Genomic DNA, 14,119 nt, shown 5'->3' on the forward strand with positions numbered 1-14,119 from the left:
CAAATGCATCAACCTAACCTTCAAGATCCTCCACGGCATCCTTCCTCCATTAATTCCTCTTTCCTGGAACTCCTCGAATCTTAGTACCCCCAGACCGTCCCAAAAATCGAAACTATCCTTCCCCTCACTAAAAGGCATTTACCACCCAGGAAAACTGGGGACTTCTCTCCTCTTCAGATTCACCGAGCTCTGGAATAACCTCACCTCTCCCCTTCGGAACCTGAGTGCTCTCCAACCCTTCCACAAACACCTGAAAACCTGGCTTTTCTCTAAAATCTAACTTCTCCCCTCTCTGAAATACTTGCTCTCTAACATTTTTCTCCCCTCCGATCTACATCTAACCCTTTCCCTGGAGTTCCTTTCTTATTACAACCCCTGTAAACCGTGCCGAGCTCCACGGTCATGGAGATGGTGCGGTATAGAAACCTAAGGTTTAGTTTAGTTTAGTTTAAGCCCTAAACAGAAACAGCTTGAACTGTGATTTTGATGATGTGCACTGCGTTCAGTGTAAAACTGATTATGAAACACTAACAAACAAAACGTTAAAACAGACATAAGGATAATTGAGTGAATTAAGGGAATGATGGCAAAAGGAGGTTTTTTTTCAGCTGAGGTTTGTTCCCTCTAGTTTGCATGCAAGATCAATTCTGGCAGCAGATGGGGATCTGAGGCACAGTGGTTAAAGCTCATCCTCAGCACCCTGAGATTATGGGTTCAAACCCATGCTGCTCCTTGTGAATCTGGGCAAGTCACTTAATCTCCCCATTGACCCAGGTACATTAGACAGATTGTGAGCCCACTGGAACAGACAGGGAAAAATACGAGTACCTGAACGTAAACCGTTCTGAGCTCCCCTGGGAGAACGGTATAGAGAATTGAATAAAATAAACAAATTTCCTCTTTTAGTAGCTGTCTCTCCAGTTTTAATTATCATTTTCCCCCATGATAACAAACATTCATGGTGTTGAATTTTTTGAGACTTATAGTGAGAGGTCATATAGTACAGCAGACCCTCAATATTCGCGGGGGTTAGGGGCAGAGCCGGCCAGCAAATAGGGAAAATTGTGAATAGTTTTTTGGGCCAGCTCTGACCTACCCTGCCTCCCTCCTGTGTCCCTGACCTTACCTGGTGGTCTAGCGGCGACACAACAGGAACTCACGGCATCCATTTTGATGACGGCTCTGCACAAGGCAGGAGCGTAGGAAGATCGCTCCTGCCCCGTGTCGCTGCTAGACCACCAGGTAAGGTCTGGAGGATGTCCGGGTCAGCGTTTCCAAATTAAAAATTCAAGGGGCAAAAAAATAGTTAATAACCAAAATCGTGATTGGGGAAACTGTGAATCGGGAGGGGGAGCTGTATAGTGATTGATTTTGAATCTCTCCATCTGTTTATATTTTATGCTTGATAAAAAGGCTACCTGTTTATATTCCAGTATTTTGAGTAATATAAACCAGAGAGTTTATCATTGAGTGAAAAAGAAAAATCTATTCCTTGTATCAAAACTTTAATGAGATTAATACTTGTTCTATTTTATTCTTATACATGAAACAATGCCACTTGTAAGCTGAAATCTAATGTACTGCTCTCAAAGAATTTTTCCCTAAAATTACCATACCCTGTTTGTTGTAAGATTGTATACTAGAGTCTTCCTTCCCAAGGCTGCAGAAGTTGTTTTCATGATCTGAGCTTGCATTTGAACTATCACTAGATGCTGCTTCTGCAAGAAAACAGGTAAAGAATTCAATTAATATATACACAATTTGTATTTCTTAGTTATTCTTTTACATGGAACAGTGCCACTTGTAAGCTGAAATCTAATGTAGTGCTCTCAAAGAATTTTTCCTTAAATCTACAATACCCTGTTTGTTGTAAGATTGTGTACTAGAATCTTCCTTCCCAAGGCTGCAGAAGTTGTTTTCATGATCTGAGCTTGCATTTGAACTATCATTAGATGCTGCTTCTGCAAGAAAACAGGTAAAGAATACAATTAATGTCTACACAAATTTGTATTTCTTAGTTATTCTTTTAATAATAATAATAATAACTTTATTCTTGTATACCGCATTACCATGGAAGTTCTATGCGGTTAACAGATGAAGAGACTGTACATTTACAGCGAAGTTACAATTTCGTTAATGTTACAATTACATTTTAGACAATGCATTTTCAGTCAAGTTACATTTACATTTTAGACGATAAATTTACGGAGAAGTTAATTTTTTTTGCAGGTAGGTTATATATTCGGAGTAGTTATGTTTGCTATAAGTTACATACAGCAGTGTTACAAATAAGTGTTACATACGGCGGTAAAGAGTCTGGGGGAGAGTCGAGGTCAGAGGAGGAGGAGGGAGGAGAGCAGAACATTCAGAGGAATTTGTCAAAAAGATAGGTTTTAGTTAACTTCCTGAAAGTTTGATAGGGGGGGGGGGAATTGAAGATGAGAGTGGAGAGGCATTTGTTCCATTTGCCCGCTTGGAATGCTAGGGATCAGTCGAGGAATTTTTTGTAGAGGCAGCCACTTGTAAGCTGAAATCTTTTTTTTTTTTTTTAATTTATTCATTTTTGAATTCTTACAACAAGTGAATTGAACATAATACAAACAATTTTCACATATCACTTGTACTTTGTAAGCTGAAATCTAATGTAGTGCTCTCAAAGAATTTTTCCCTAAAACTACAATACCCTGTTTGTTGTAAGATTGTGTACTAGAATCTTCCTTCCCAAGGCTGCAGAAGTTGTTTTCATGATCTGAGCTTGATTTTGAACTATCACTAGATGCTGCTTCTGCAAGAAAACAGGTAAAGAATACAATTAATGTATGAACAATTTGTATTTCTTAGTTATTCTTTTACATGAAACAGTGCCACTTGTAAGCTGAAATCTAATATAGTGCTCTCAGGGGCGTGGCTTAGCGCGCACACAAAATGTTCGTGTGATCGCAGCGCTCTTCTTACCTGGGCAACCGTTGAATAAATAAAGATTTCCTTTTAAACTGTTTTCGGCTGAAAACATCGGAGAGGACAGCGGGAGCATGACGAGCACCCGACAGAGTAAGAGTGAAACCGGAGGGGCTGTGAAAAGGCAGAAGCAGGATCAAATTACCCAGAGTAAGGTTCCGCTTCCTGCTGATGTATCAGAGGAGTTAAGCAAAGCTGAAGTTATGGGGGAACTGAGGCAAATCAAACAAATGCTGACAGAGACTGTGAGTAATATGGCAGAACTGAAGGAAGAAATCCTGAATATACACAGACAAATGGAAGTAGCTAATAAAAGAATAACAGAGTTAGAAGTTAAAATGGAGAGCTTAGAATGTGAAGGAAAAAGATGCAAAAATGACAGTTTGGAAATAATTCAATTGAAAAGTCAGCTGGAAGATTACGAAAATCGTGGAAGAAGAAAGAATATAAAACTTTTTGGAATACAGGAAAATTTGGAAGGGAAAAATGCAATACAGTTTTTAGAAAATTTAATTCCTAGATTATTGCAGTTGGATTTCAAACAGCCTTTGGAAATAGAACGGGCACACAGGATTCCAATAAAGAGTCTGGAAAATCAAGGGAGACCAAGACCATTAATATTCAAGATGTTAAGATACCAGCAAGCAATAGAAATTTTAAATGCTGCCAAAAAAGATAAAAACTTAAACTTTAAAGGATCCAAAATATGGTTTTTACCAGACTTTGCTAAAAATACAGAAAATATTAGGAAGAAATTCCTTGATCTGAGATCTCAATTAAAGGAAAAAGGATATAAGTATGGGTTATATTATCCAGCAAAAATGAGGGTATCTTGTGGGGATAAATCTTTGTATTTTGTTGATCCGGAAAAACTAAAGACCTTTCTTTCAAAATCAGAACCTATGTCATTTTAGCACAATGGGTGTTGAAATGAAGGGATAAATACTAAGACTGGATTGGTGGATATTGAACAAAAAATTAAATATAAAGAACTATGGGACTTTAGTTTGTTGGAAAAAGAAGAATATGCAACAAAGAACAGGAAATAAAAATGAACAAGTGAAAAAGAAAATAAAAGAATGTAAAGAAGAGAGTAGAAAGAAGGATAGACTGGAAAGACATTAAAGTGAAGTTATTAGACTGAACTTTTAGGAGACTGAAAGATGGATGGTTGGAGTAAAGAATGAACAAGAAGGATTAAAGGACTGGACAAATTAACACAAAAGGAAAAGTGAAGACTGAATAGGAAAATAAATAGATGTGAAGAAGAAGAAAGCAGGACTGATAGACTAAAAGAATATTATAAAAAAAAAAAATGAATGACAATTGGCAGTCAAAAGTCTTTAAGAGTGGATGGATGGAGATAAGAAATAAATATGAAAGTTCAGTTTATTTAATAAGTCAGAAAAGGAGAAAGTAAAGAATGAAAGGACAATAAGGAAAAGATTGCAGAATGGACTAATGATAGAAAGGACAAGTTATATGATATTTAAATGCAAGTAAAGGAAAGGAAAATGAATAATATAAAAGAAAGATACATAAGAATTTATTGGTAGCTGAAGGAATGTAATGATTGATGTTGTGATAATATAGTTTTAAAAATATTGGATTTAATTTGGAGAAGAGGAAATATAAAAAGGGGAAAGGAAAAAAAAAATTATTTTGAAAATGAAATACAAATGTTTAAATACAAATAGGGGATAAAAACTTATAAAATTGAAGTTGTTTTTTTTTAACAGAAATATATGAAGAGATGGATATTTGTTGTTGGATATTTAAAGGAGGATAGGAGAAGATGGATTAGATAATATAAGATATAGGAAAATGATACTTTTTATTAAATATATGACTATGATAGAATTTTCTTGAATGAAATAAAATGTTGGGGGAATGAATTAGAGATTGGTGAAATGATAAAAATGCATTAATGGAATGTTAGGAAATAAATATGGTTATGTGACTAAAAGTTAAATAATAGAGAAATTAATTACTTTAAAATGGAAAAAAAAAAGAAAAAAGGTTTTATGATTAGAAGAGAGATATAATTAGATATATTGTGGAGAGGTAGTGAGTTTGTCTCAATAAAGGATAAAGGGGTTATTAATAAATATTGGTTGCCTGGGGGGGAGGGGGGAAGTTGGGATTACTGTCCAATGTGTGTCCTTAAGCAGTCATTATATTGGGGGGGATGGGGGGGAAGAAGGTGGGTATTAAAGATATTACTAGGATGATTAAGGAAAAGATTAATAAGGGATTGGGTAATTTGGAAGTAAGAATGTGTGCCATGGGGAGAAGTTTTTTAGATCTTAGTTATGGAAGAAGGGAAGAGGAAGATTATAATAAGGAGTATAAAATATATTATGTCTTTTAAGATATTTTCTATTAATGTCAATGGCATGAATCATGTAATCAAAAGGAAAAAGGTATTATCATTTTTAAAGAAGCAAAACACGGATGTTTATTGTCTGCAGGAGACCCATCTTAATATAAAGGAATCACAGAAACTAACGGGTGGGTGGGTGAAAGAATGTTTTTTTGCTCCAGCAGAGGGTAAAAAAGCAGGAGTAGCAGTTCTTATAAATAAAAAGTGTATGGCCAATTTTAAGATAGTAAATTTGGACCCACATGGAAGATGGCTACATGTTGATATAAGTATGCGAAATAATGCCCTGACGTTGTTCAATATATATGCCCCTAATTCGAATCAATCAGAATTCTTTAAAAAATTGCAGAGTATGTTGTTACCACTGGCTGCTTCTAATTTAGTGATGGCTGGAGATTTTAATGCTGTAATGGATCCATTAATGGATAAAAAACCAGGTAAAAGTATAAAATCTTTAGGTTTAGATAATTTGGTTCAATCATGTGATTTGAAGGATATATGGCGTATTCTTCATTTTAATGATCAGGAATTTTCATTTTGTTCACAGGTTCATAAATCATTTTCAAGAATATTTTTATTTCATCACATAAGGTGCAGCAAGTGATTAAGGCTTCCATTGATCCCATTATCATTTTGGATCATGCAGGAGTATGGATAGATTTACAATTAGATCAATTAGAAAATAGAAGACCTCTTTGGAGATTTGATAATGCATTGCTTGTGGATGAAAAATTTTTGGAAAATTTTAAAACACAAATTAGTGATTTCTTTCAAATTAATTTAGTGGAAGATACATCTATTGAAAATGTATGGGACGCTTTTAAAGCGACTATGAGAGGTCATATATCATATTCGGCTTTTGTTAGGACACAGATTAAAAAACAGTATATAGAGTTAGAAAAAGAAATTAAAATACTAGAAACTAAATTGGTAAGCAAATGGGAACATGATGTATTACAAGCTCTTTTGAAAGCAAAAGGTAAATATAACGAATTAGCTTCAAAAATGATAAGAAGAGACTTGTTTTCCAAACAGACAATGTATTATGGAAATTCTAATAAGGCGGGAAGATTATTGGCAAATTATCTTAAAGCAAAAAAAAGAAGAACTAACATTAATGGGATAAAAGATGATAATGGTATAATAACCAATCAAACGGATATAATTTTAAAGCAATTTCTAAAATTTTATAAGGACCTGTATTCTTCCGAGCCTTATTTGGAGAGACAAAAAGATGGTAAAAATTTTTTAGATTTAATTATTGGACCTAAGGTTCCTGATCATATAAAACGGAGTTTAGATGAACCTATATCATTAAAAGAATTAGAAACAGCGTTGAGATCTCTTAGAGTTGGATCCGCTCCAGGTGGTGATGGTTATACAGTAGAATTTTATAAAACATTTCAAAATGTCCTTTCCCCATATTTACTAAATTTATATCAGACACAACTTATAAAAGGTGATATTAAAGGTACTATGGCTGAATCAATAGTAATTGTTTTGCCTAAGCCAAATAAAGATCCTACTTTGGTTTCAAACTACAGGCCTATATCTTTAATAAATGTGGATAATAAACTTTTGGCGAAAATTTTGGCTTTGAGATTAGCCAAAGCTCTCCCACATATTATAGACACACATCAGACGGGTTTCGTTGCTAAAAGACATTCCTCTAATAACTCTAGATTATTGTTTCATATGTTAAATTTATCAAAAAAAATGGATGAACCGGCTTTTACAGTTTCCTTGGATGCAGAAAAAGCGTTTTGACAGGGTAGAATGGAATTTTATGTATCAGGCTTTAGAATGGTTTGGTATAGGTTCTGGATTTATACAAATGGTAAAAACATTGTATAGCTTCCTGATTGCAAGATTAAATATTAATAATATGATATCTGATGGTTTTCAATTGCAGAGGGGAGTTAGACAAGGTTGTCCTCTATCTCCTTTGTTATTTGATGTTGTGTTAGAACCCTTATTGTTAGCAATACAGCAAGCAAGGGGGATACAGGGTATTCCATATTCTGATATGGAATATAAAATTTCGGCTTATGCGGATGATATTTTACTTTATTTGAGGAATCCAGAGTCTACCTTATCTTGTGTATTGGAATTAATTGATATGTTTGGCAAATTTTCAGGTTATAAAATTAATTGGAGTAAGTCTGAACTTATACCTTTAAATGTTCATTGTGTAAAAGGATTATTTGACGCTTTTCCGTTCATATGGAAAGAAGAAGGATTTAAATATCTTGGCATTCAAGTTAAAAAAACAATTGAAGATACAGTAAAAGAAAATGAAAAATTTGTATTGAAAAGAGTTACAGAGTTATGTGAGAAATGGAATCCGTTACATCTTTCTTGGTGGGGGAGAGTTCAAACTATTAAAATGATGATCTTGCCTGTAGTTTGCTACCAAATGAGTATGATACCTATTTATTTTCAGGGGTCCTTTTATAAAAAGCTTAATAGCATTTTAACGAAATTTCTTTGGCTTGGTAAAACGCATAGAATAGCTTTGGTATCTTTGCAAAAATCAATTAAGGAGGGAGGGGTAAATTTTCCAAATTTTTATAGGTACCATCAAGCCTATATTTTACGTCAGGGTATGTATTGGATCCTCCCAGAACTGATAGATAATGCACCGGATTGGTTATATTTGGAATGGCGCCTTATGTTTCCCCTAAATTTAGTTCATCTTCCAAGTATCAACATGCCTAGAAGATACAGAGAAAATAAGATATTAATGGATACTTGGAACACGTTGAGGTTTATTAGTAAATTAACATCTGTCCCAATAAACAAGTCAACTAATCAGTCTTTATGGATAAACTCCAAGATTAAAATTGGCGGAGCTCAAATCCTTTGGAAGGACTGGATTATTGCAGGCATTAGATCTCTGAATGATGTTATTTCGGAAGGTAAACTGCTGGAATTTTCACAATTGCAACATAGATTTGGTCTTAGTAAAAAACAAAGTTTTAAATGGTTGCAATTGAAGCAGGCCATTCAGGTTGGGTTCCCGGAATGGAAAACATTGAATAATCAATATAGTTTAGAGTTCTTATGCTTCCAAGCAGACTTCCTAGGGCATCAAGCCGCATTGTGGTATAAATTAATATCTGGATATTTGAATAAAAAACCAAAAAATGGTCTAAGAGACATTTGGAGCATTGAGATTAAGCATCAAATTACTGCATCTCAATGGCCACTAATTTGGTCTTGGAGAATGAGATGTACAGTGTCAGCATCTATGAGACAAACTTGGTTCTTTTTATTACATAGAGCTTTTTGGACCCCTACACGTTTGCAAAAATTAGATAGTTCTAAGTCCAATAAATGCTGGCACTGTAATCTGGAACCTGGGACGTTGGATCATTTACTATATCATTGTCCCTACATTAAAAGTTTTTGGAATGCAATTTGGCCACAAATTAATAAATTGATGGAAAATCATGTAGCAATATCATTTGATACAGTGTTATTTGGAATGATGATGAGAAAAAAAAGTCAAATTTCACCAGAAAATAACAAGCTTTTACTAGTCATGACAGGGGTTGCCATTCAGCATATAACCAATAACTGGAAGAATCATAGTAACCTTAATTATACATTTTGGTGGAATACAATTTGTCATATATTCAAAATGGAAAGAGTAATAGCAATACAAAGAGGGACATATCCTAAATTTATAAAAATATGGGGGCCATTGACAAAGTATTGTACTGAATGAATAGTAGGATTTATCTTCTTCTTTTCTTCTTTTTCTTGTCTTCTTTATGGCACACATGGAGGGGGGGTAGTGAAAATAATTTTACATAACATATTATAATATGGTATATAATATGTATAAGGTGATTGGAAAGTACTTGAAGGGTGGGGGGTGGGAGAGGGGATAAAAAAAAATTTGTTCAGAATATTATGTAATAGATATAAAAGTGATATTGTGTATTCATTAGTTGTAACTCAATATTTTGTACACTTCATGTAAAATATGAAAATGAATAAAGAATTATAAAAAAAATAATAATAATGTAGTGCTCTCAAAGAATTTTTCCCTAAAACTACAATACCCTGTTTGTTGTAAGATTGTGTACTAGAATCTTCCTTCCCAAGGCTGCAGAAGTTGTTTTCATGATCTGAGCTTGCATTTGAACTATCACTAGATGCTGCTTCTGCAAGAAAACAGGTAAAGAATTCAATTAATGTATACACAATTTGTATTTATTAGTCAAACAACTGCCTCTTAATGGAAAAGGCACAACGAAAGATTAGGTTTCTTACCTCTGCTAATCTTCTTTCTTGTAAATCTCCTCTGTAGTCTGAACGGTAGGGATATCATTCCCTTCCAGCCATGAACTGTAGGGAACTCAAAACAAAGTCTCACCCCTCCTCCTGTGGTCATCTCTTGGGACATTCCCCTTGAAGATCAGTCAGTATACAAGCCAGGTAGACCTACCGTAACAGGAAACAAAAGGAGAAAGAGAGAGAGAGAGGTACGGGGAACTCCCCGCTACAAAATCAATTCTGCTTATGATATAGAATTTTAAAACAGTTATTGTCCTAAGGCGAAACGTAGCATAAACAGTCAACGTGAACATGAAACAATATGGAACTGTATAAATTTGGAAAAGGAAATACAGCCTGAGTGTTCAGAAGGGGGCAACCACCCAGGAACCCCGTAAACTCTACATTAAAAGACAAGTATGGAATTCTCAGTGAGGCTGGTCAAAGACAGAAATCCAGCTTACCAGTTACTGGACAGGCAACCTGCGAATCGGACAGAAAAACCGGACAGGTGTTCAGAAAACAGATGAGATTTACAAGAAAGAAGATTAGCAGAGGTAAGAAACCTAATCTTTTGTTCTTGTACAATCCCTCTGTTGTCTGAACAGTAGGGATGTTATCAGAGCAGTCCCAAAAGATCGGGGTGGGAGGGGTCCGATGAGCCCGCCACCAGGACTGAAGCCCCAAAAGCTGCTTCTTGCTTGGCTGCCACATCAATTCAGTAGAACTTCGTGAAAGTATGCAGGGAAGTTCAAGCGACTGCGCAGCAGCGGAAATTGCCACTCAGATCCATCTAGAGATGGTAGCCATAGAAGCAGGTCTACCCCGCCAAGCAGACCCGACAGCACAAAAAGATGGTCCAAAACATGGAAGTCATTCGTGGCCTCCAAGTAACTCAGAAGGAGACGCTTCACGTCCAGGGACTGCAAAAGTCTGTCCTTGGACTTTGAGCCCGAGGGAACAATGGTGGGCAGCCGAACTTCCTGATCCACATGGAATGCAGAGACCACCTTCGGAAGAAAAGAAGGCACCGTTCTCAAGCGGACCGTAGAATCCGTGATAGGAAGGGAGGGAAAGGGATCTCGTCACAAGATAGCTTGGAGCTTTGAGACCCTACGTGCAGAAGTAACCGCTACAACGAAGACAGTCTTGATGGTGAGATTCTGCAGAGAGACATGATCCAGGGGCTCATAGCGTGGGAAAGCCAGCGAGTGGAGAACCAAATTTAAATTCCACAATGGACAAGGTAGCCGCAAGCAAGGCCAAAGCCACCCTGCCCCCAGCAAGAAGCGGATAACGTCCGGATGGGATGCTAACGAACCCCTGAGAGAAGTGGGACCTAAGAACGAAAAGTCCGCAATCTGAACATAAAGTGAAGAAACCGCAAGTCCCTTCTTGATGCCAGCTTGCAAGAATTCCAGGACCTATGCCACTGAAGGAGCCAAGGGATCCACTTGAGCCCTTTCACACCAAGCCTGAAAACACCTCCAGGCCTTCGCATAGGCCGCCACAGTAGACTTTCATTTACTCTGGAGTATGTAGCAATGACTGTGGTTGAATAGCCCCTAGCTGTCAAAGTCGTGTGCTCAAGAGCCAAGCTGTAAGACCAAAGCAGTCCTGATCTTGGAGCGTTATGGGACCCTGCGTGAGTAGACATGGATGGCAGGGAAATCACAGACCCCTCTTGTTCAGCCTCATCAGGTCTGCCAACCAAGGCCTCCGAGGCCAGTCCAGGGCCACCAGAATCACCTGGCTCACATGAAAAGCCACATGGCGCAGAACGCGCCGATCATGGGCCACTGGGGAAAGACATAGAGAAGGCCTCCTTGAGACCAAGGTTGTACCAGGGCATCCAACCCTTCGCTGCCAACTTCTCGTCGGTGGCTGAAGAATCAGCCTGCCTTCCTGTTCCCGGCGGATGCCATCAGGTTGAAAGTTGGTCGGCCCCACTGCTGCACGATGGACTTGAATGCTCACCTGGACAGAGACCATTCTCCCAGATCCAGAGTCTGCTGACTGAGAAAGTCTGCCTGAATGTTCTCTATGCCCACCACGTGAGCCGCGGACAGGGCAACCAGATGCTTTTCCACCCAGGAAAAGAGCATCCGAGCTTCCAAGCTCAGGAGTGGACACATGGTGCCTCCCTGTCGGTTGACATAGGTCACTGCCGTCACATTGTCAGTTCAACAATGGAGACACTTCTTACAACATAAGGCAGATTGCCCGCAGTTCCAGGCGACTGATCGACCACCTGCTCTCCGAGGCGGACTACCGATCCTGCACCGGGGCAGGCCTGCTGACTGCCCCCCAGCTCGAAAGACTTGCATCCGTGGTAAGAGTCACCCAAGTCCAAGACCCTCAGAGGAAGCCCTCTGCCAGAGTCATCGGATTCAACCACCACTGCATGCTGAAGCAGGCTACCACCATCCAAGGCAGTGGCAAGTTCAGAGGATCCCGTTGTGGATTTCACTGAGACACCAGGGACTGCTGAAGGGTAAGGAGCTGTGCTCTCGCCCATGGAATTACATCTATGGTCGCTACCATGAGACCCAAGACCTGCAGATATTGCCAGGCCATAGGAGCTGGAACCACTAACATGTCCTGAATGGATTTCCGGATCTTGATCTTCCTGGGGTCCGGAAGGAAAACCTGGTTCATGGCCGTGTGAAACCTGACCCCCAGGTACCCCAAGTTTTGCGTTGGCTCGAGGTGGCTCTTCTTCAGGTTGATCACCCAGCCAAGATGCTCCAGCAGCTGAACCACTTGATACACTACCCTGCACCCCTCCGACAGTGAGGAGTCTCTGATCAGCCAGTCGTCCAGGTACAGATGGACCAGAACACCCTAACAGCGAAGGTGCGCAGGTGAAGGTTCTGGGCACAGAGGCCAGACCGAATGGCAGAGCTGCAAATTGGAAGTGCTGTCCCAACACATTGAACCGCAGAAACCTCCTGTACTCCCAAAAAATGGGGATGTAGAGGAATGCTTCCATAAGATCCAGGGAAGCCAAGAATTCCCCTAGCACCCCTGCTGCTACAACTGAGCGCATCGTTTCCATCCTGAAGCGTGAAACTCGCAAGAAAGCATTCACAGCCTTTTGGCCCAGAATTGGTCGCCAATCTTCTGAGCCTTTCTTTAGAACAATGAAGTATATCGAGTATCTCCCCAAGCCTAAGTTGTCCTCTGGGACGGGTTCTATTGCCGCCAGCTCTAGCAGCCTGCGAACAGTAGCCCGCACGCACAGGGCTCTTTCTGGATGTCCCGTGGATGAAGCCAGGAAGAAATCCGACGGGGGTCGGTAAAACCTCAATCTGAGACCATCTTTGAGAACCTCTATGACCCACCATTCCGAGGTCATTGTCTGCCACTCTGTCAGGAAGGCCAAGAGGCGCCCGCCGACATGAGGGAGAGGTACCAGAGGACATCCCCTGGCCTAACAAGATAAACCCGTAAAGGACAATCTGCTCAGGGCAGCCTTGGAGGAGAAACCCCAGATCACTGAAGAATCCAAAACATTCTTCTGGCAAAGACATTCATGATGTTGCATACGGCGACCGCCAGCTAGACCACTCCAGAGATCAGGAATTCCAGATTCTGGAAAACTGCAGCAGTAGGATATTGGCAGAGCATGGAATGATCCTCTCTAACCAAGGATGTGACCGCCGTCATTGTGAATCCGGCCACCACCGGATCAAAGAGGCGCTTAAGGAGAAAATCCACCTACCTGTCCTGAAAATCCTTCAGGACTACTCTTCCATTTGAGGGCCGAGAAGTGTGCTTAGTGGCCTGAGCCACTGCCAAAACTACCTTCGGCATAGAAAACGCCGATGCCATATAGTAAAACCTCTTGAATTGGATAATAGGCTTAAACAATGGGCTTATACAAGGTACAGTATCAACTTTATCCCAAGGTGATGTTGTAAGTCACCCTCAATGCCTTGTATCAAAGAAGTAACAATAGTTTTTCTCGGCCCTGAGGGCCGAGAAAAACTATTGTTACTTCTTTGATACAAGGCATTGAGGGAAAAATATAGTAAAACCTCGGCATGGCTCGAACGCAGTGCAGGGGACCCACTGGGAAATCCCAAACCTCTGAAAAAGATCCGGACCACATCCGGAGTATCAGGAAAAGGAGGCTGAAAGCAGTTTTAAAAAATGCTCATAAGAGAACAGCCCACACGGGCAGGAGAAGCCGCCTGTGAGTTCAATCCTTGTAGGGATTCCAACCTGAAAACCGTAAGACGGCTTGACTTAAGCAATCTGCGTACAGACATGCTTCCGCCATGTCCCGGGTCCCACACTGAACTTGAACACAAAGGTCAGCTAAGTTAGCCACAGCAGCTAGTACCGATAAGCCTTGAGGCACCCAAAAGGATAGAAAGAGATGCTGACAAGACGGTGGGCATCGCCTGCCTAATCTCCAGGGTCCCCACCAGCAATCATGTCTTGAGAAGGCCATCTGTGAAGTTTGGAGCGAAAACAAGGCTCCTAAGA

The 14,119-nt window shown here is 39.5% G+C and overlaps 1 protein-coding gene across 3 annotated transcripts in view; it reads right to left on the minus strand.

Moving 5' to 3' along the window:
* The window catches only part of TDRD6 (tudor domain containing 6), a 227,225-nt gene that overhangs the window by 55,115 nt on the left and 157,991 nt on the right, over positions 1–14,119 (minus strand). For 2 of the 3 annotated variants that reach the window (XM_033939485.1, XM_033939483.1), the window contains exons 6-9: positions 9,412–9,513; positions 2,684–2,785; positions 1,860–1,961; positions 1,617–1,718 (exon numbers count right to left, since the gene is read on the minus strand). In XM_033939485.1, coding sequence (XP_033795376.1) covers positions 1,617–1,718; positions 1,860–1,961; positions 2,684–2,785; positions 9,412–9,513 — 408 coding nt within the window. The remainder of the gene's footprint in view (positions 1–1,616; positions 1,719–1,859; positions 1,962–2,683; positions 2,786–9,411; positions 9,514–14,119) is intronic. The other variant, XM_033939484.1, reaches the window with a different exon arrangement.

The sequence above is a fragment of the Geotrypetes seraphini genome, chromosome 3, assembly GCF_902459505.1.
Source record: "Geotrypetes seraphini chromosome 3, aGeoSer1.1, whole genome shotgun sequence".
NCBI classification, from domain to species: Eukaryota; Metazoa; Chordata; class Amphibia; order Gymnophiona; family Dermophiidae; genus Geotrypetes; species Geotrypetes seraphini.